The sequence below is a fragment of the Trichechus manatus genome, unplaced genomic scaffold, assembly GCF_000243295.1.
Source record: "Trichechus manatus latirostris isolate Lorelei unplaced genomic scaffold, TriManLat1.0 scaffold00016, whole genome shotgun sequence".
Classification (NCBI taxonomy): domain Eukaryota; kingdom Metazoa; phylum Chordata; class Mammalia; order Sirenia; family Trichechidae; genus Trichechus; species Trichechus manatus.
In genome coordinates, this window is record NW_004443952.1 from 129,061 (window position 1) to 151,771 (window position 22,711).

Here is a 22,711-nt window from a genome sequence, read left to right on the forward strand (position 1 = left end):
TATTCATCACTTAAACAAATATTGAGTGCTTGCTATGTACTAGGCACTGGGGGTTCAAAAGCAAAACACAAAGAACCTGTCTACTGTGGGGAGGTAGTAATTTAAACAGGCAGTCAGAAATAGCATCATGGAAGTACAGAGGAAGACATCCTGAAACAGGCTGAGTGAAGGGAACTTGTCAAATGTGTCCTGATGCATGGGTTAAATCTAGAAGAATCAGAGTGAGTTAGCCAGATGAAGAGGAGGGAAGAACATTCCAGACATAGAAAACAGCATGTACAAAGGTACAATGATAGAGTAAGAGAAAAGACATGCTTGGGAGTCTGCCAGTGGTTCCAAATGGCCCCAATCACACATGCAGACAGTGACAGAGTTGGAATTGGCATTTAGGCCCCTAACTCCTTGTCCCATATTCTGCTACAGCTGGTCATTTAAAAGTGAAAACTTGATGGCTTATGATAATTTCCCAAAGACAAGGACACTTTGGAAAAACTAGTTTCTATACTAATAATAAACCAAAAAACCCACTGCCATTGAGTCAATTCCAACTCATAGGGACCCTATAGGACAGAGCAGAACTGCTCCATAGGGTTTCTAAGGAGAAGCTGGTGGATTTGAACTGCCAACCTTTTGGTTAGCAGCCATAGCTCTTAACCACTGCAATACTAGGGCTCCGCATAGTAATAATAGTAGCTGCTATTATACAGTATTAGTATTAGAAAAACGTATTTTTCTAATTACTACATTTTAAATTATTTCCAAGTATATTTAACTATACAAATAATTAGAATTAGTTCTGTCTACATCCTCTTTAGAGTCCACAAATCTGTGTTTGTTGTAGGTAAATAGGTATAACAGATAAAATTTAATGTAGAAATTACAAAATGGTAGCCTGTAGTTAAAAAAAAAAAGATAAGTATATGGATATAGATATATAGACCTAGAGATATAGTCTAATATTTAAAAATAGTAATAAAAATCTGATCTGTAACTTTTCTTGAAAAACTAAAATATCTGGGAAAATGTCTTCAATTTGCCACAGTCCCCACAAACACAAGCATATCCATACTTGCTTCATGCCTGGACCTCTGTAGGCATTTTTATTTGTGACTCCCAGTTTAGTAAAGTTTCTCATTTACCCATGGACTCTAAATAGAGTTCTTTGGAGATCCATGTCCTAAGCCAAGGGTCTGAGTTCAAGTGAAGAGCTCTTGGCCTGAAGAGCAAGGTAGGCCCATTTGAGGTAGCTGCAGTCATTCTTCTATATAGGGGTAATGCTGTAAGGTGCCTCTTTTCAAGATAAATCCCTAGTCATATTGAAATAATTAAAGTCTCAGTCCATGATGCTGCCTTCATGTAAAGTCTATCCTGTTATTATCTAGTTTGGAATTCTCTACTCCAGCATTTCCTAAAAAGTGTTACATTTTCCTAAAATGTGTTTCATTAAAAAATGTTAGCTTGTCAGTTAAGTGTGGGAAACATAAGTTTAAATGAGGCTAAACAAGTTCCTTCGTACAGACTCCTCCGTCTTTCATGTGTAACCAAGTGTGGTGACTCTGGGGAGGAATGGGGGCAGGGGTGGCAGGGTACCATGTACATTACCCAAACTTATTTGTCCACAGAACCCTTTTCTCATGCATCACATCAAGGCCCTGGCTTTCCAGTAAATGCTGCCATATTCCATCAGAGAGAACAAGAAAGTTGACCTATATACCTACATTTACTAATCTTTGAAGAAAGGGCTGACAACCTTTTGTGAAAATCTAATCTCTTTTGCACTAGAGTGCTAAGTAAAGGGAAGGGGAGGCTGTGGCTTCGAACTTAAGTGGAGAACTAACTCTTCAGACCCCCCCTTGCTCAAAATAATCTCTTCCATACATTCCACAAATTAGAGAGCATTTGGATGGTAGAGTTTGTCTGGAAGGGACAGTTATTTAACTCATCTCATCTCTTCACTTTCCTCCTAGCAGGGCAGGGAGAAGCAGCACCTAAGGATTTGGCAGGCTTGGGGTGGGGGGTGGGGGGGGAGTGCCAGGGGTTTTGACAAACGAAGGCCAGAGGGAAGTGGGAAGATGAGCTATCAGGAGATGGTAGAAGAGTGTAAAGGGGAAGTAAAACTCATGCCGCTGCGTGGACTCCAACTCATAGCGACACTATAGGACAGAGCAGAACTGCCTATAGAGTTTCCAAGGATCGCCTGGTGAATTCGAATTGCCAACCTTTCGGTTAGCAGCCGTAGCACTTAACCACTAGGCCAGCAGGTTTTCCAAAGGGGAAGTAGGAGGGTGCCAAAGATAGATTTCACCTACTGGACAGTTATGTTGAGGCTCCCTGCTCCTGGTGCTAATGAAAACGATCTCCTTTGGCATATAGGATGCTGATACCCGAGCTAGACACAGAAAGGAATTACTCAGCTGGCAAAAGGAGAAGATCCAATTTTACCATGTTTATGTTGGGTACCGTCAAGTCGATTCAGACTCATAATGACCCCATGTGACAGAGTAGGACCACCCCACAAGGTTTTCTTGGCTGTAATCTTTACCGAAGCAGATTGCTAGGTCTTTCTCCTGCAGAGCCACTGGGTGGGTTCAAACTACCAACCTTTCAGTTAGCAGCCGAATGCTTCATCGTTGCACCACCAGGGCTCCTTAGTTTTACCATAACCACTTATAAATGGAAATGTAACCAAAAATGACCTCTGACATGTTGGTTTTGCTAGCTCCCTCAGGAGATCTCAGACATCTTATTTACTTGCAGAAGAGAAAGGAGAAGTTACAACATTTTTTAGTGCCTACTATGGGCATAGGAAGGAGCCCTGGTGGCACAGTGGTTAAAGAGCTCAGTTGCTAACTGAAAGGTGGGTAGTTTCAACCCACCAGCCACTCTATGGGAGAAAGATGTGGCAATCTGCTTCTGTAAAGATTACAGCCTTGGAAAGCCTATGGGGCAGTACTCCTGTGCCCTATAGGGTCACTGTGAGTTGGAATCGACTCATCGGCAATGAATTTGGTTTTGGTTTTATGGGCATGGAATATTCAATGCTTTATCCATTTAATCTCACAAGAGCTCTGAGAGAGGAGGCTGGTAGGTGTCAGAACACTCCTCATTGCTGTAAGCCCCCTCCCTATCAAATGATTAAAAAGTATGGTTTCTCTACCCACCTTTCCAGGTAACTCTCAATGATGACCTTGTCGTCAGTACTGGATATAGCAACGGCTTGGCTACGGTACATGTAAGTGTTTCATTGAGAGTCAACGGGGAGTTACATGACTCTTTAAAGAAAGTTAGGGAATTACCCACAAAACCACAGAAATCTGGGCTTGGGTAACCATGTCGAAAGTAGGATTCATTTATCTAATTCTTTCTAGCTGTCTTGGTAACTGTCCTCACAATTTCTTTTTGAAAATGGCTATGCTAACCCTTATATGTATGCATTCTGTATATCTGTGGAAATTACATGTGTAATTATGTATGTATGTGTATATATAATTTTATGGTTATATATGTGTACATATCTCATTTATTCAGTATCATTGGAGATTGATGTATTATATGTAAGGGCTAAAGCTTCTTTTATTTTAGCTGTTTGGCATTTGTAAGTTTTTCTAAACTGTTTACATAGTCCATGTATTCTTAAACTGTGTATTCTGAATAAAATCATCTATTGGTGATTTTAATTATGCTCTATGTTTTAGTACATTTATTCCTTCAAGGACTTTTGTATAAGATTGCATGGGAGGGGGCTGCTCACTTTTCTGTCACTTCTAGATGATCTCAATATGCCTACTTCTGGTAGCAGCTCTGCCCATGCACATGTATAATTTGTTGTTTACCACGTTGATGTGTGAGCTTCAAGAAAACCATGCTTCCTGGCGTTGCCGTGTTATGTGTAAAACTAGAGCATAAAGGCTCTAGGGCAAGCCTCGGGAACTTTTCTGTAGAGTGAGGTGCTCAGACTTGCCTGCAGAGGATTTGGATCAATGCTCTGCCTGGCCAGAGGTCGTTTTGGGCTTATTTTGAGGTTCTCAGCTATGTTTCAGATTATGAAGTTTGCTGAAAGTCTAACCACTGGGAAAAGGGTCATTAATGTACACTATTTGCACTGGATTATGAAAATCATACTTCAGTCATCCCATTTGCTGAAGCAGTATTGCCATAATACCTCACTTTTCCACTTTAAATAGAATCTTCTTGTTTACTTTTCCCAATGTAGGTAACAACTGTGGTTCACAAAACTAGTACCTCTGAGGAAGTTTGTAGCTTTCATTTAAAAATTGAAACCCAGGACACTGAAGGTAAAACAGCATAATTTACACTGTAATTTTGGCTAAGGATAAAGAACATCAGATAATTTCCCTGATTAGGAAAAAAAAATGTGCTTTTTCAAAAAAACATAATGTTTTAATCAAATTCTTTAGCAGACTGATATGCAAGTAAACATTAGTGCCATTTATTATAATAGACAACTCTAATAAAAATTTGAGACTGTTATTAAATAACTTAATAGCTAAACTAAATGTGTTCATTATTAATCAAGCAGTTATTTAACTACATTACTTTCTAAGACTGTAAGTGGTTGTAAAGTCACAGAAGGGTCTAATTCTGTAACCTTGGATTTTTGTCACCTTTGTGTCAGCATTCTATCCCATGACCCTGAATTTCTTTTATCACCCTGTTAGTGTCCCATCCCTTAGCCTTTCTGTACTACGAGGGGTCTGACAAATGCCTATTTCTGTGCCCTTACCTTCAACTTGGTCCCTCTGGTACTTATGGGCATAATGTTCCTATATGTATATTTTTTAACCTATGACCTTCACATCCCTCTGCTAGTTGGTTCTCCCCTCCCAGTCCAAAAGTGAGCCAGCTTGCACACTGCAGTCCTCCTCTGACCGTCACCCCGGGGTGAGGGTGAACACTGCCTCCTCTGTCCTGATACCTTCCATTTGTGGCTCAGAGGCCTGTTTCTACAGGACACTTTCCAAATACCAGTGAATCCAGGCATCTTCTCTCCCTCCCTCCAACATCCCCCAAACACATTCTCAATCCATATTTACCTCAAATGAGTTCTATAATTTGTAAGTTCTTGGAGAGCAGAGAATTGGTCTACTTATTTAAAAGTTTCCTGGTATAGAGTCAGTAGCCATAAATTTCCATTAAAATCACCTAAAATGCTAGCTTCCAAATCACAAATTATTTTTAAGTGTTCAGAGACCTGCTTATTAATGATTCTGTTCTGACAAGTTCCCAAACAGCTTAAACAATCTACTTTCCTTTTTTTGTTTGTTTGTGTTCTTGCTTGCTTGTGTTGTTTGAGCTAGCATCCAGCTCCAGAGTCTACAGTTACTCGGATTACAAGCGCATAGTTGCATGTGCCAGGTGAGCCCACTTCCACCAAGGGGAGTGTAGACTTCAGGTTCTCACTTTTACCTCATAACATTATCTCTTTATATCTTTTTGAACTTTAAGATGGCCAGAAGATACAAAATTGTTCACTTTTTTCTATGCAGAACACAACAGGCATTATTAAATGCCTACTTATTGTAAAGAATAGCGTTGTTTTTGCTTATATTGGTTTTCTCTCCCAGTTTTGGTCTTCTTCCTAATTCAAACACTATTAAGTTAATTTTTTATGTCTTTTAGAAGGGTGGAGATATTATATAAGTATTAGGAAAAGAAAAACCAAAAGATTCCCCCATAAGCAGCTCCTACTCTCTTACTTAGAAAAATCATGGTCTCCCAGCAAGATCCCTGGCTATTACTGATTCTCTCTCAGTTGAGGCTGCACATTGAAGTCAGCTGGAGAGCTTTTAGAAATTTCCAAAGCTCAGACCTCTCCCCCGCAGAGGTCATTCTAATGGTAGCCAGGATTGAGAACCTCTGATTCCAAACCCTTTGCAGAGTCACAAAACCAGTTGCCCTTGAGTTGATTCTGACTCATGGCAACCCCACGCGTGCCAGAGTAGAACTGTGCTTTATAGGGTTTTCAATGGCTGATTTTTCAGAAGTAGATTGCCAGGCTTTTCTTCTGAGGTACCTCTAGGTAGACTTAAACCACCAACCTTTTGGTTAGCAGCCAAGTGCGTTCACCATTTGAACTACCCAGGGACTCTGCAGACTCACTACAGACTTTCTTATTGCTGCTACAAATTATCACAAATACAGTAGCTTAAAACAGTGCAAATTTATCATCTTCCAACTCTGAAAGCCAGAAGTCCTCAAATTAAGGTGTTGGAAGGCTGTGTTCCTTCTGGAAACCCTACGGGAAAATCCATTTCCTTGTCTTTTCCAGCTTCTAGAGTACACCTGCATTCCTTGGCTCATAGCGTCTACCTTTATCTTCAAAACCAACCATGTAGCATCTGCCAGTCTCTCTCTCTAACTCAGACCCCTGCTTTCATAATCACATCTCTTTCTCTGACTCTTCTGCCTCCCTCTTTCCCTTATAAGGATTATTGTAATTATATTGGGCCACCCAGATAATCCAGGACAACCTTCCTATCTCAAGATTCTTACCTTATTCACATCTGCAAAGTCCATTTTGAATGTAAAGTAACATTTTCACAGGTACTGGGGAGTAAGACATGACATGTTTTTGGCCGGGGGGGTGGGGGGAGCTTATTCTGCTTATCACAGCCAGTATCCTTAAATGTTTTGGGAAATACAGATTTTAGAAAATATGAATACATTTTTGATCTTGGTGATTACACAGAGTTAATCACTCAGTGACAGAGCCAGGACTAGAATACAGGCCTCTTCACTCTTCTTTTCATCACCTCTCAATCCCTCCCTTTGTGTTCTATTTCCTTAACTCTTCATATTTTCAATAATGGTGATTTCTATGGATAGCAGATTTGCTGCCTTATAATCACGCACAATGCCAAAGCAATCAGTATGGATAGCTTAGAAATTCTATAAAATTATAAATTAGAGCTAAACAGGACTTTAAGGATGATGGAATAATCCTTTATTTTAGAAATAAAGAAACTTGAGACCTAAGGAGATGAAGTAATCTGCCAAGTTCTCACAGAGTTAGAGGCAAAACTAGGGCCTCAAACCCCAGTTCTCTGATGCCCAGTCCAATAATTAAAACACCTCTTTCCCTCAGTGTCATCTGAGATCGCTGATCCCAAGAAACAGCGCATTGTTTCTTACTGCCTCCCTCCCAGTTGTTTCCCAGCCATGTTTGTGGTCCCTAGCCCAGTTATTCTCTTCTTAGGATTCATTCACTCCCCAGTCAGCTCCAATCCCTGCTTCCTTCCTTGGCCAGCCCCACTCTCTGTTCCCCCTCAAACACTATTCTTCATTTCCAAGTTCTTTCCATCAAGGTTGCCCTCTCCTGGGCGGCTTCCTTCCTCCCACCTGCCATTTCTACTCTTGGGCACCTATCTGCTAGGGCAGAAGAAGAGCCATGGTTGTTGTCTTTAAATGAATAATGGTTGTCTTGGGGAGGTGTGAATAACGACCCTGCAGAGAGGCAAGCAGACTCAGCATAAAGAAGGGCTGGCTCTCTAACAGTGGAGACCTGTGTGGTAGCCTGTGCTATGAAGTACCCAAGTGACCTTCAGCAAATCAGTTTCTCTCTCTGGCCCTCTTCTGTAAAGCAAGGATATTGGACTAGCTCATCTCTAAGTTTCTCTAGCTCTAATTTTCCATGACTCTGCTATGTATAAAAAGGCTTTTATCGAAAACGTACTCATTTGACTTCATTGACAGGAGGCCTAACTCCAAATTCCAAAAGAGTGCAAATAGAGATGTAATATTGAATATTCTATCCTTTGGTTTTTACAAATTGGGAACAGAATGTTCAAAAATGATGGGTGGAATATGCTTCTGGCTCTGTGATGCTGAAGTTAGGTTGGGAAAATTCCAAAAGTAACTTGCAGTACTTATGCATGTAAGAAAGTTTTTGCCTTCAAATATTCTCTCTCCCGATTAAAAATGCCAGCACACAATTTGTGTTCAGAGGATCTCTTTCGTGTATTTAGCTTTTTACAACCTCTCTGCTGTGTTCATAAGAAAAGGGGGGAAAGGGGGATTTTACTTCTCTCCTTCTCTCAGAACAAAACGCCTTTGGGGAAGATTGCTGTCTTTGGCAGCAGGCAAAGGGCTTCTTGAAAGGAAGGTTTCTGTTCCATGGTTGAAACAGTCTCCATAGCAACTAGTCATCAAGGCTCCAGCAACCTTTTCACAGACACTCTTCACTCGGGAGGCCCTTTTCTGTCCTCTTGACAGAGTATTCGCATCTGTGAGCAAGAGTTCTCTGATTCTGGTGATACTTACCCATCCAAATGGGGGAAAGTCCAGATGTCATATTACAGATCTTTATATTCTCTTCTAACTTGCTAATTTCATGAAGAATGGGTTAAATTTTTATGAGTCAGAAATTTTGTAATATTTTTAATTATCCTGGTAAACATCATATCTAAAATTTCTAACAGGATCTGCTTTATACATGTTCTATAAGGTGCGATTGGGGAAAAGGTATTCCCTGCCACCTCACTAACTCACATTTCACTAATACTAGTTTCTTTAGGAGAGATCGATTCTTTTTTCCCCCTTTTTGAGGCTGCCTGCCCAATTTCTTCCTCAATTCTGACTGCTCTTCCAAGATCTCAAATGTCTAGCTGCCTCTCAATGTCACCTTGATACTTAGCTCATACCTGAAACTCAACCTTTGCAGAACCACACTCACCCTGCCTCTGCCCCACCTAGCTGCCCCTCTTTTAAGTCCTCTAGCTCTGCTTAATGGTAGCACCAAGCTTCTGCCACTCAAAATCAAAGACTGGGAATTATAGAGATAAATTTTAAAAATAAATTTATACTTCTTCAGAGTTAATTTTACAAATAGGAGACTGAACTCTAGAAAGGGAAAATGATTCATGGAAGTCACTCAATAGAACTGGGGTAAGACCCAAGTTTCCCAACTTCCCATTTTGGTGTTCTTTTCTCTTATTAAACAAAAAACAAAAAAAACTCCCACTTTATTCCCTTTGCCTTTCTCCTTAGCGTCCCACCAGCACAATTCCTAGACAAGGGATAGTCCTTGAAACATTTTTTTAAAAAATTAATACAGGCTCTATTGTGACCATTGTGGAAAACAGAGAAAAGTTAAGTATGGAGAAGAAAAGAGGTAATCAGTTATATATCGCACCACCAGAGAAAATGGCTGCTAGCATTTTAGTGTATTTTCTTCCAGTCTTTTCCTAGACATGTTTTTGAGTCCCTTCCCAATATATATTTTTCTTTTTTGAATATGCTTCATTAGAAAAAGGGCTGGAGTGAGAATCAGAGACCTAAGTTCTCATGCGGCTCTGACATGAGCTAGACATGTGTCTTAGTTTCTTAGTGCTGCAGTAACAGAAATATCATGAGTGGCTTTAACCAACAGAAATTTATTTTTTCACAATTTAGGAGACTAAAACTCTGAATTCAGAGCACTGGCTCTAGGGGAAGGCTTTCTCTCTCTTTCGGATCTACGGGAAGGACCTTGTCTCTTTTTAGCTTCTGTTCCTTGGTTCCTTAGTGATCTTCATGTGACATGGCATCTATCTTCTCCCATCTGTTGTTTGTTTGCTTCTGTGCCTAAGCTGCTCCTTTTATATCTCAAAAGTGACTGGCTTAAGACCCACCCTAGACTGATATAGCTCTATTAGCATAATAAAGAAAACCCAATTCCCAGATGGGACTATATCCACATGTATGTTATTGTTGGTGTTGCGTGACCTCCAGCTGATTCTAACTCGTAGTGACCTTATAGGACAGAGTAGAAGTGCCCCATAGGATTTCCTAGGCTGTAATCTTTATGGATAGTGCAATGGTTAAGCACTCAACTGCTAACCGAAAGGTCATTGGTTTGAACCCACCAGCTGCTCTGAGGAAGAAAAGACCTGGTGATTTGTTCCTGTAAAGATTACAGCCTAGGAAACCCTATAGAGTAGTTTTACTGTCCTATAGGGTTACTCATATATAGGGTCACTATGAGTTGGAATCCATTTGACAGCACACAACAACAATAGTCAGGTCTTCTGTGGAGCAGCTGGTGGGTTCAAACCACTGACTTTTTGGTTAGCAGCCAAGCACTTTAACCATTGCACCACCAGGGCTCTTTATCCACATGTATAGGGGTTAGTATTCCAATACATATTTGGGGGGGACATAATGCAATCCATTATACCATGTGACCTTGAACAAGTGCCTTACTCTCATCCTCAGCTTTCTCAGCTAGTTAACTAAGAGCTTGAACTAGATGACTTCTACAATTTCTTTCAGCTGCAGAACGGTGGTACTTTGATATTATTGGTCAAGTGAATAAAGAGTTAAAACAGATGAGTCAAAGGTCTCTTGCAACTCTGAATTTCAGTGATTCTAACATATATACGGTAGAGGGGGAAAAAACTGGAGATCCATATTCAAAAATTAAAGCCCATTAAGGAATAGGGCCTTGTCTTAAAGAATCTTATTCATTTATTTATTCCATTTTCTAACCTCTAATTTATTTTAGCTATAAGCCCAGCAAGGAAGAATCATCATCTGGATCTTCCCATGCAGTGATGGATATCTCTTTGCCTACTGGAATCAATGCAAATATAGAAGACTTAAAAGCTGTAAGTGTTTTAATTATTGCCAATGCTTGGTTTTCTTTACTGCATTATTTTACAGATAAAGTTATTTACTTTCATTTTAATATGTGACTTTCATAGAATCACTCAGAATATTCTATCCAAACCAACAATCTATCTAAGTTTTGATTTTCCAAAGTGCAGTGGTGGCATATATTAGCATGATCTGAAAAACTGAGTGCATATGCTAATATGTTCAGACTGTGCTAAGAAGAGAAACTGCTCTGCAATTCCTTTAAATATTGGATCACATCCCTGTACTCTAACATCCCATTGACAGGTGAATGCATTTAAACAAAAAGGCAATGAAATTAAGTTCAAGCTTTTCTCTTTCCTCCCTCAGCTTGTGGAAAGGGTGGATCAAATATCAGCTGATTACCAAATCAAAGATGGACATGTTATTCTGCAACTGAATTCGGTAAGCTCCACCCCCTCCTCCATTTTTCCCTTACCATTACTATTCAAAATTTATAGGCTAAAATATTGTGAGTCTCTTCTCTCCCATGATTTCCTTAAATCCTTGAATTTGTCAAACAGATTCCCAGCAATGAGTTCCTTTGTGTCCGTTTCCGGATATTTGAACTTTTTCAAGTTGGATTTCTGAGTCCTGCTACTTTCACAGTGTATGAATACCACAGCCCAGGTAATCAGCTCAAGTCTAAAATTTCTTCAGGAGACTACTTTCTATTCTTTACGAACCTTTAGAAATCTACTATAGGCCAGTTTCCTATTTTATATATCGCCTCTCCTGGGGCTCACTTGTCACAAAATCACCAAGTCCTAACTTGGACATACAAATTTCTGCATGACTTTAAGTTAATCATTTCACCACTCTGCTCCCAACTTTAAAATTATTTGCCTCAAGTTTATCTTTGGTGTTCAGTTTCAGTATCCACTTTTTTGAGAAGCTTACCCTTCTTTTTTCCTTTAATCCTTCCAGAATCAATATCTACTCCATCTATAGTTTTATCACATTTTGCAGATAGCTCTATTTTAGCAGTTGTCACTTTGCATTATAATTATTTGTTTACATATCTTTCTCACCAACCCTAAACAGAGTCATCTTCATCTTTGTGTCCCTGGTATCTAACATAATGTCAGGTATATAATGTGTACTCAAATATTTGTTGAGTAAATGACCTCACATTTGATCACTCAGCCATTTCTGAAAATGCTAAATGACTGGAGGGCTCCCATTTGTTCACAGGGCAGCCTGTTCCACCTTGGACAGTTCTAGTTGTGAGGAAATTGTTATATTGAACCAAACTGACATCCATTCATTCTAGTTTTATCTTCTGAAATAACATAGAACATACCTAGCTCTTCTTCCCTTGATATGTATGTATATGCAGGCTCTTCTTCTCTTCTCTAGCCTAAACAATTACAATTCTTTCAACAGATGCTCATGTGACATTTATTTTCCTCTCATTTATGGAAGCACCAAAGATTTCATCCTAAGAAACGGGTATTATACAGTAAAATTTCAAACACATAACTAGGCAACAAGAGGAGATCATTTTGAGGGTAGAGGAGTCCTTCCCAGGACAGCCAACTCACACCACCGTCTCCAGCTAAATATAAGGCCAACTCTGCTCTCTTTCGTGTCACCCCAAATGAACTACACTTTCAAACCACCTATTTTCCATTAGCTGTTTAACCTCTATTGCTCAGCAGAATGTTACAAGTTAAACCATCTCATCCATTACACCATTGTTGTCTAAGATGGCCTTGCCATACATATTACAAATATTTTCCCTAGTTTATTCTATTTTGACTTTGTTTATATATTTTTAATATATTTTGTTTAAAATTTTTATATTAAAGACAATAATATATTATTTTTTATTTAACGAGATCTTTTATGGTTTCTGGGTCCTGAATCTTAGAAAGACTTTCCTCATATAAAGATTATTTTTAATTATATTTTTATAGCCGTTTCATAGATTCTTTTTTTTTTTTTTTTAATTCTGGCATAGGGAATGAGGTAGGAATTCCACTTTTTTATTTTCAGATGACTTGCCAGTTGTTCCAATACCATTTATTGAAGTATCCTTCTTTTCTAGAGGGCTTGTTTCAGTAGTCTGGTTGATAATAAGAGCATTCCAGAGTCAGCTGGATGATGATTTTAAATTCCATCCCAATAGCATGGTAAATAGTAGGAAACTTTGAAAGTAACTGAATACTGGAAATAGACCTGTGTCCTAACATTAGCTCCATCACGATCTCAGTGTAATTTAACCTTCCTGGGCCTTAGTTGGAAACGCTGGTGGCATAGTGGTTAAGTGCTATGGCTACTAACCAAAAAGGTCAGCAGTTTGAACCCACTAGGGGTTCCTTGGAAACTCTGTGGGGCAGTTCTACTCTGTCCTGTAGGGTCACTATGAGTTGGAATTGACTCGACGGCAGCGGGTTTGGTTTTTGGTTTTTTGGGCCTTAGCTATAAAAAGAAGGGTTTGGAATAGGTGATTCCCATGGAAGAGACTCACCAACCAGTAAATATATTGTACAGCAATCAAGCCACTTCTCTTAACCATGCTTTCATTGCCACAGATAAACAGTGCACCATGTTTTATAGCCCTTCCAATACCAAACTGCAAAAAGTCTGTGAAGGAGAAACATGTCAGTGTGTAGAAGGTAAGCTTATGTCACACATTTAGGCTGCATGCTTGCTTAAAGCAGCCACTCCAGGGCTAATCTGGAGGAAACTGTTTGGCAAACTGTCATTTCTCAGAAGTAGAAGTGTCACCTCAGCTAACTGAAAGCTAACGATTCCTTGAACATTGTAAAGCTATTTCTGTGCAACTTCTGACCAACCCTATGGTGTATACCATTCAGGGGCAGAGAAATGCCACACAGCAGTTGTTGGATATCAGGGGGTTAACAGGATCTGAAAACTGAATTTTTTGCTTCTCATCAGGTCTTTTTTAACACAATAGGAGCACAGCCTAACGGAACAGAGGCTCAGAGACTGAACCACCAGCTCCCCTTCTTTCACATTATCCTTCCCAATTAATGTAATTCTCTGTTTACTGTCCAATTCCATTCAGTCTTTTGTAAATCTAACATAGCCTTCTTGGCTGAGGAAAAGTTCTAGAACTCACCAATAATCAGTAACTGGTTCCGTGAAGGTCTGGCTTTTTTTGTTTTGTTTTGTTTTCAAAATCCTTAATATCTACACATTTCCTAGATACTTATCGTACCATCTTAATAGATGTAAATCAGTCAGATTATCATTTTGGAATATTATCATCAAGGGATATATGACTTTTGATCATATTCATAATGGAAAAATTTCCCCCTTTCTTCAAGGGAAGCATGTGCATGTAGGCTGAGACATGACTGCCTCAATCTAAGTCTTACGTTCAGGATTTTATTTTTGTTTTTGTTGCTTATTTGTTTTGGTTTGTTTGTGCTTTATATAGTGTTCCATTTTCTGGAAGAGGTGGAAATGATAGGTCTTAGGAATCTAGTATTTGTAAGGTTGTGTTAGATTGTTCAGGGCTCATCAGAAACTGTTTACTCCCAAAGACAGTGTCTGCTTCCTTAATCTAACTTTTACCATTTTCCACAAAATCCAGCTGACTGTGGACAAATGCAAAAAGAATTGGATCTGACAATCTCTGCAGAGACCAGAAAAGAAACAGCATGTAAGCCAGAGATTGCATATGGTAAGTTCAAACATTCAATATATAGTTCCTTTAAACTTGATATTTATGAATACATGATCAGTTAGAATGATCAAAAACTTTATGTAGTGATTATATGGATACAACATTCCATAGTGCTCTCAAAGATAAATGCCATCTATTTTCAGCATTAACATGCAAAATTACTTAGCCTTTAGTAAAGAAATGTGATTTACATTTAAAATAATAGGAGTAACATACGCACCGAGCCAAGACACTTTACACCAATAGATCCTTTTGAATTACAGATACTAAAACACATTCAAAGGGACCTTTTGAGAAGTTACAGAGGTGTAAGATTTCAGAACTATATTCTTCCAGTTAATTCAGCAGAGGCAAAGGTGGTTTGGGGGCTTTAATATTTTTACAAATCTCTTCAAAGACAAAGTAAAAATATAATTTACTAAATAATTTTAATACATGCAGAGTACATTCTATGGTTGAGACCCTCTCCATTTCAAAGAGGATCTCCTTCTGGTGACTAGAGCTTAGAGCTGAATCAAATGCCCAAGTACAGTAGCAGTCTTGCCTCAAGCCCCTGAGAGAATTAGCTCTTTTATTTTCTACCCATAGTTTCTGATGTTCATTGTTTCTGATATTCATAGTTTCTCAAATTCAGGACATTTTTCATCCATTGTAAGCTGCTAATTTACACAGCCTTTGCTTCTGCCACAATGAGTTTATCTGCCTATCGTCTACCTATCTGTCTGTCGGTCTATCTACCTGTCTACCTATCTACCTACCTGTCTGTCTGTCTATCTACCTATCTGTCTACCTATCTATCTGTGATGCTGAGAATCTCATAGATTGAGAGTATCTCAAAACTGGACAAATCTTTTAGGTCATTCACTTCAACCCCATCAAAAGCAAAAATAAAAAGGATCTTTTCTCAAGCCACATAGAAAGGCTGGGTTCCTCGAAACTTGTCATTCCAGAGCTGAGGTCAGATACACCACGGACTAAATAAACATTGATACCTGAATGAAAAGAAAACAGAGTTGGGGATGGCTGAGTCAGACAGCTTCCCGGATGAATAAGAATTCTATCAAGGCAAGAGAATAAAAATATTCCCATGGCAGACCTGAATGACAGATAAAGCACCCCCACACCCCACCACCCACCGTGGCCATGAGGGAGGCTGTGCCCACGACACCTCACCCCCTCTTCTGTAGGCACTCCTTCACTACTCCTAAAGGTTCACAATCTGAATTTCACATCTAACAAGAGGGTATTTGGTTGATTTCTTTTGTGTGCTTCTGTTTTGTTTTTGTTTTTTATTTAATTTGATTCTTACTCTAATCAGCCTCCAGTGGCCACGACTAATGATTCTAAGGTAGATTGAGAGATTGAATTGAGCTGAGGGGATTTGGGCAGGCCTCTTGGGAAAAAATAAGATCTCCCTTATGGTGCCTATAATAGCTTGCCATGCTTTGCTTCTCATTTGTTTGACAAATGTCTGTCTTCTATTGAATATGAGAGACGTTAAGCATGAATTGTTTTTACCAGCTTATCAAGTTAGTATCACATCCGTCACTGAAGAAAATGTTTTTGTCAAGTACACTGGAACTCTTCTGGATATCTACAAAACTGGTGAGAACTCATTCATTCATTCAACAAATATTTAGTACTTACTATGTGTCAGGCATTATTTTAAGACACAGGAGGTATAACCTGAATAAAACAGCCAGGGTTCCTGCCTTCATAAAACTTATATTCTACATGGGAGATATACTTTAAAAAAAAAAAAAAAAAGGAAATAGACAAATAAACTAAATAATTATTAATAAGTATTATATATGAGACTGACATGGAATTAATTGGGGAAACTACTTCAGTGTGGCAACAGATAGTCCCTTTTAGGAGGTGATATTTTGGAAGAAAGGCCTGGTGATCTACTTACAAAAATCAGCCAATGAAAAAAGAAAAAAAAAAAAAACCTATGGCTCACAACTGTCAATCCGCAACTGGGTGCCGTTTTGTTCCGTTGGGTATTGGGTAGCCATGATGAGTAGGGAGTGGACTCAATGGCAACCAACAACAATAGCAGTAATTGCATTCAAAATGTTTCTAGTCCTTATGATACTGACATTTTTATATATTTAATGTATCTGTTTTATCAGCTAAATCATGAAAATTTACTGAAATGTTATATTTAGTTTTCCTAATTTTCTTAATTTTTACTTCCCTTCAATCGTCTGAGTTTTACAAATATTATTTGCAAAGTTTCAGGATTCAAAATTTTTTTTAATCTTAAAAATTCATTATATTTCTCACTTTTGTCATTCAAAACAAAAAACATTTTCAATGATACTCGTAGAGTGTGCTTCTTAGCTCAAGTAGATACATGAGACTAAATGGGCAGCTTCTATCTGGAGGTGAAAGGAGAAGGCAGAGAGGGTCAAGAGCTGGTTGAATGGACACAGGAAATCAGGGTTGGAAAGGAGGAGTGTGCTGTCACAGTATAGGGAGAGCAATTAGGGTCACGTAACAATGTATGTATAAATTTTTTAGGAAGGACTAACCTGAATTGTAACATTTCACTTAAAGTACAACAATAAAATTAAAAATTTTTTATATAATTAGTTTTTCTCTTAGACATTGATATTTTATTTTATTTCAAATGGCGTATCATATTTCTTCATTTTATAACAGCTCTTACTTCACTTTTATGGTTTCCTTTACTTGATTTTGTGCAATTTTATCATTTATTAATTGATCAGGCAGCTTTAATAGCTAAAATTTTTTTTCTTAAACAGCTGAAGATACTATTGCTATAACTGCTAGAATATCATAGCCAAATCACTAAAAGATACACACACACATATATTAATTTCCTAAATGTTTACTCCTACTTCACAATGTCTATGAAAGTGAATCTATCAGGCTTGATAAGATTTCCAAACTGGTCTTACAGTTCTAACTTCTACAGTTTCAGCTGTCCATTGAAATACCAGTATTTTTCCACTTTTAATTATTGCAATTTTTTTCAGCTCCTCAGAATATTACTTAATTCTGTCTAAGGTTTATTAGACTATGGTAATTAATACCAAATTTACGAAGACAATATTTAAAGTGATTTGCTTGGCTTGTATCTGTTATTGTATTAAACCAAACCCATTGCCATTGAGTTGATTCTGACCCATAGCAACCATGTAGGACAGAGTAGAACTGCCCCCCAGAGGGTTTCCAAGGCTGTAAATCTTTACGAAAGCAGACTGCCACATCTTTCTCCCACGGAGCTGCTGACAGCTTTGAACCGTCGACCTTCCCATTAGCAGCAGAGTGCTTAACCACTGTGCCACCAGGGCTCGTTATTGCATTACCCAGAGATAATTGAGTAGGTGATTTGATCAGTGCCAAATTGAAACTTCTGGAAATTTCACAATTTGTGCTGAAGCCCCAGATTTCTCCCTGGCAATACATTTATTTACACCAATAAGATGTTCATATATTATAAATATTTCTCATTGAATCCTTTTTTTCCCAAGCTTCAACAAAACAGTTTGATACACTGTTCAGATGTTATTCCTTCTAGTGCCTTTATTTAGATCAACAAAAATAATTAAACCATATTCAAGTCTTCAATTTTTAATTTTAAATAATTTTAAAGTTTTATATGAAATAGTTGATTTTTTCAATAATGATTGAAATTTTATTTTATTACCTCATTTATATTTTCCAAAAAGCTGTTTTCTCATTTCATTAGATACAAATTTTGCAATAAGTAGGCCCATAAATCTAAATTGCAACAATGTTTAATTGATATTTTTCTCTTTGGAAATTCTATTAAATATTTTAAGTCTGAAATGCTTATTTTTAACTATACTTTCTAAATTTTTATTTGCTTATCAACACTCTAATAAAAATTTTCTAGTTTTTATATATGAAACTAATTTGTGATGTTCATTTATATTTTTCCTCATTGATGATCCCAAATTTTCTTTATTTGAACCATGATTGCTATTCTGATGAAATATGTAAGCATTTGTCACTTTCAACTTTCTATGATCCAACTCTTGAGCATATTTGCATCCAACATTCACATCACAAGCAATAATAAACCATTCCTATTTTTACTGAAATAATCAAATATTTTTCATTGCAGAAATACAAATTATTTGTTTTATTTTGTATGATTCTTACATGGCATCGAAAGACATTCAAGGCTGTTGTCATTTTTTGCACGGCATCAGATGATTCCCAAGTTGCAGTTCTTTGTTAATATTTCTTCTTTGTTCTCCTGTAGATTAAGAAGGCTCATGGTTATGACATTTAAAAGGAAATGTTAAGAAACTTATGCTTATTTTGTTATCTCCTCATTATCCCCAACTGTATTTTTTAGTATTTATTATAAATTTTGAATTTATAAATATCAAAATACCACATACTTGCTACTTCCACAAGAATTGCTGTACACTAACAATGAGCCCTGGTGGCACAGTGGTTAAGAGCTCAGCTGCTAACCAGAAGGTCGAAGGTTCAAATCCACCAGCTGCTCCTTGGAAACCCTACAGGGCAGTTCTACTCTGTCCTGTAGGGTTGCTATGAGTCAGAATCGACTCGACAGCACACAACAACAACAACAGCAATAAGCCAAAACAAAAACTCAACTATATAGAATCAAGGGCAACTGCGGTATGTAGTTTGAGGATAATGGTAAATTGGTATTTCTCCTAAAGCACATAATGCTTAGAGTAGGCAAGGATATAGATAAAAAAAGACTATTGATAGTCAACCAAAAAAAAACCAAACCTGTTGCTGTCAAGTTGTTTCTGACTCATAGCAACCCTATAGGACAGAGTAGAACTGCTCTATAGGGTTTCCAAGGAACAGCTGGTGGCCGAGGTTAATTAACTATTCTCTCTTGAGTATGTTTGAAAATTTCCATAACAAAACATTTTTAAAATGATAAACTTTTATTAAGCCACACTGCTTACTATGACAGGGGCTGAACTGGCAGATAGTGCTGAGGTGTTCCTCAGATGCTGCAACAGAAGGCCATGTATGAATGGTCATCAGGACAGCATAAGAAAATTAGCTTGAACTGATGCCTGCACACTAGAATTTGTATCCCTAGTTAAATGTTAACATTGACACATTGGCTATTACATGCTTTTTACCAACCAGTTTAGAAGTTTTTCTGTATTTTAACATTTAGTATGATCTGCCAGAGCTTAGCAGCTAGATACTAGCCCAGAATATACAGTAATGAATCAGACACAGTCCCTGCATCAAGAAGTTTCCAGTCTAGGTGGGGAGATAGACAAGCTGAGTAAAACACTGTGATAGAAATCCAAGTATAATGAGAGTAAGGGGAGATAGAGATACTTTTATGACAAAGAAGCATCAAGGAATAAAAACTATTTAGGTGAGGACTGAAGATAGTTTAAAGATGGGTAGAAATTCAATAGGCCAACATGAGGAGGAATGCATTCCAGGTAGGGGAACCGGCTTTTTGGCTACTTCTGAGTTCTTTGGGAATTCCACAGTCATTCTTCTTAAATTATTTATTTATTTTTAGGGAGGTGACTTATATGAGGAAATTTACATAACAAAATTAACCATCATAAAGTACAATTCAGGTATTTAATACAGTCATAATGTTGTACAACCATCATCTCTTCTTAAAATTTTCTAAGTCTTTCACATCTTGCACTTTTTTTTACAAAGCTGCCTATTGCCAGCTCCCAAATACTTTTATATTTTGCTATATAACATATGGAGCCCTGCAGGCACAATGATTGAAGAGCTCAGCTACTACCCAAAAGGTCAGCAGTTGGAATCCACCATCCACTCCTTGGAAATCTTACGGGGTAGTTCTACTGTGTCCTATAGGGTTGCTGTGAGTTGGAATTAACTCGACAGCAAGGGGTATGTAACATATGACAATTAATATTGTTCAACTATAAAAAAGTTCTTTTAATTCCTCATTCTACAAGAGTAATAACAGGCATGTATATAGTGCCTACTATGTGTCATGCAGTGTTCTAAGCACTTGTCATATATTAACCCACTCATTCACACAACAGTACTTACAAGGTAGGTTTTATTATCATGCCCATTTTTCAGATGAGGGGTCTGAGCCCTTATAAAGAGAGTATAGTCATTCGCCCAAGGCCACACAGCTAGGAAGTGGCAGAGGTGGGGTTTAACCCAGACAGTCTGCCTCTACAATCCATTGTTTTAACCATATGGATATTGCCACTCCCTAATAGCCATTAACCTCTCACTATAAATTTATGCTGACTAATAAATAGCCATGAGGAACCTGAAAGTATGAGGGAGTTTATAATTGTGACTTTAAAACATCAATGTGATAGCCTTACTTGTGTGACTTTCAGGGGAAGCAGTTGCTGAGAAAGACTCTGAAATCACCTTCATTAAAAAGACAACCTGTGCTAATGCTGACCTGAGAAAAGGAAGACAGTATTTAATTATGGGTAAAGAAGCCCTCAAGATAAAACACAATTTCAGTTTCAAGTAAGTCACCAATATTTTTGAGTCTCTGATTTTCCCTCCAAATCTTAGCATATTTTATTCCTAAATACCCTACATGTTTCCTATGTACCCTGCTTTTAACCAGCAAACCATTATAAGTATAAATGAAATAATGGGTTTAAAACAAGAACAATTTAAAACTATAACCGTCAAAATCATCACAGCAGCTGAGGGCTCCACTGACTGATACACCAACCGAGTGATTAAATCTGATGATGAATCTGAGCGTGCTGGTCTGACCGCCCCTAACCACCACCCCTGCTCTCTCGGTGTGTTCTCAGACCGTTCTGTTTTTAAAAAGGACAATATTTAAGTAAGCATTTTATTATCTTTAAAAAAAAAAAAACTATAATCAACACCATTCCTGCCTTTACCCAGGAGAGTCTCAAACAAATTCACTGTCTCTCAGGGGTTGGTGAACCTTCCCTGGGAGATGCTGGTCCACAAGAGTTTGGCTGACCATCTGGCCTGTGGGTCCTGAACAGGACTGAGCTCTTACAACAGAAATCAAATATTGCTTTTCTGTATTTGTGGCCATAATCACAAACATTTTGTTTTTACTTTTTTCTTGGTAGGTACATCTACCCTTTAGATTCTTTTACCTGGATTGAATATTGGCCTACAGATGCAACATGTCCATCATGTCAAACATTTTTAGCTAATTTACAAGAGTTTGCCGAAGACATCTTTTTAAATGGCTGTGCAAATGCCTGAAGAAGTTCAGCTGCATACAGTTTCCGCTTATGGACTCCTGTTGTTGAAGTGTCTGTTATTTTTTGTGTTGGTTTTTGGTTTTGTTTTTTCCTTCTTTTTTTTTAAACATTCACAGCTGGTCTTATTTGGAAAGCTCACTTAGAATTAGTGGCACTTGCTTTTATTAGAGAACGATTTTAAGAGCTGTAACTTTCTGAAATAACACGGCCTTGGGGGACATGTAGACAGATACTCCAGGGTTATTGGACACCAGAAGCAATGAATTGAAACCTCTCCTAAAACCAACCACCCAGGAATGTCTGCTGGGGCCAAAAGAATAGGTGCATTGAAATGTAGTATTTTACAAAAACATGGCCTTTCCTTTAAAGAAAATACCAAGGAACAGAAAACTGATCATTAAAGCCTGACTTTGCTTTCAAAATGTGTTTAAAAGCATATGATTTTATGCTAGGTCAGCTTCAACAACACAAAGGCAGGCAAGTTGAGAGAGGTGGAGAAAGGTGGCTGTAGAGAACCTTAACCCTGAGAAAGACTAACCTTAGAGTTCTCGGCAAACTGAGAAGGTAGGAGAGTTTGTTTTCTCTCCCTCCCTCTCCCCTCCTCTTGCCCTCCCTACCTGTGATGGGAGATCCCTCTATTCCTTTTCTTTCCTCCCAACACATATCCATTTCCCCAGGAACTTGCCCTTTCCAGTAATTGCTACATTGGAAAGCAGGGCCCAGTGTAGCAACCTGGTAAAAAGAAACTAAGTGGAATTAGGAGATCTTGTTCTAGCTTTAATTAGGTTCTCTTTTAGAGCCTCAGTTTGAGCTTTGTAAAAGAGGATTTATAACAGGAGGTTAATTTTTTAAGTGACATTCTGCAGCATTTTAGATCTCATAAAAGAGCTCTCACATATATTCCTATTTAATGTCTCAAGACTCTCACAAGGTACAGAATATTATCCTTATTCTATGGATGAAGAAATTGATACTCAGAAAGGGGAAGTAATTTTCCCAGCCTTGTAAGGGGCAGAGTCAGAGACCAAACCCCAAGGTGCTCTCTCAGTCAACACACATCCCGGTTTTGACATCCCTATACCATCACAGGTTTAGTTGTCTAAGACTGAAGCAGGATGTAGATGGAGTTTCTCAGGCATCATTCAACCAGCCCCGCTGACATATCACAAAGTGACATGATGACAAATTCTGGATG

General features: G+C 38.1%; 1 protein-coding gene across 2 annotated transcripts in view; it reads left to right on the forward strand.

The window, feature by feature from the left end:
- The window catches only part of C5 (complement C5), a 114,342-nt gene extending 92,392 nt beyond the window's left edge, over positions 1-21,950 (forward strand). The window contains exons 31-41 of one of the 2 annotated variants that reach the window (XM_023727340.1): positions 3,170-3,232; positions 4,214-4,295; positions 5,334-5,376; positions 10,502-10,604; positions 10,963-11,037; positions 11,157-11,262; positions 13,170-13,253; positions 14,198-14,287; positions 15,812-15,895; positions 20,647-20,785; positions 21,379-21,950. In XM_023727340.1, coding sequence (XP_023583108.1) covers positions 3,170-3,232; positions 4,214-4,295; positions 5,334-5,376; positions 10,502-10,604; positions 10,963-11,037; positions 11,157-11,262; positions 13,170-13,253; positions 14,198-14,287; positions 15,812-15,895; positions 20,647-20,785; positions 21,379-21,517 — 1,008 coding nt within the window. In that variant the 3' untranslated portion in view covers positions 21,518-21,950. Of the gene's footprint in view, positions 1-3,169; positions 3,233-4,213; positions 4,296-5,318; positions 5,377-10,501; positions 10,605-10,962; positions 11,038-11,156; positions 11,263-13,169; positions 13,254-14,197; positions 14,288-15,811; positions 15,896-20,646; positions 20,786-21,378 lie in introns of both variants that reach the window. The other variant, XM_004372110.1, reaches the window with a different exon arrangement.
- Positions 21,951-22,711: the final 761 nt, after the last annotated feature.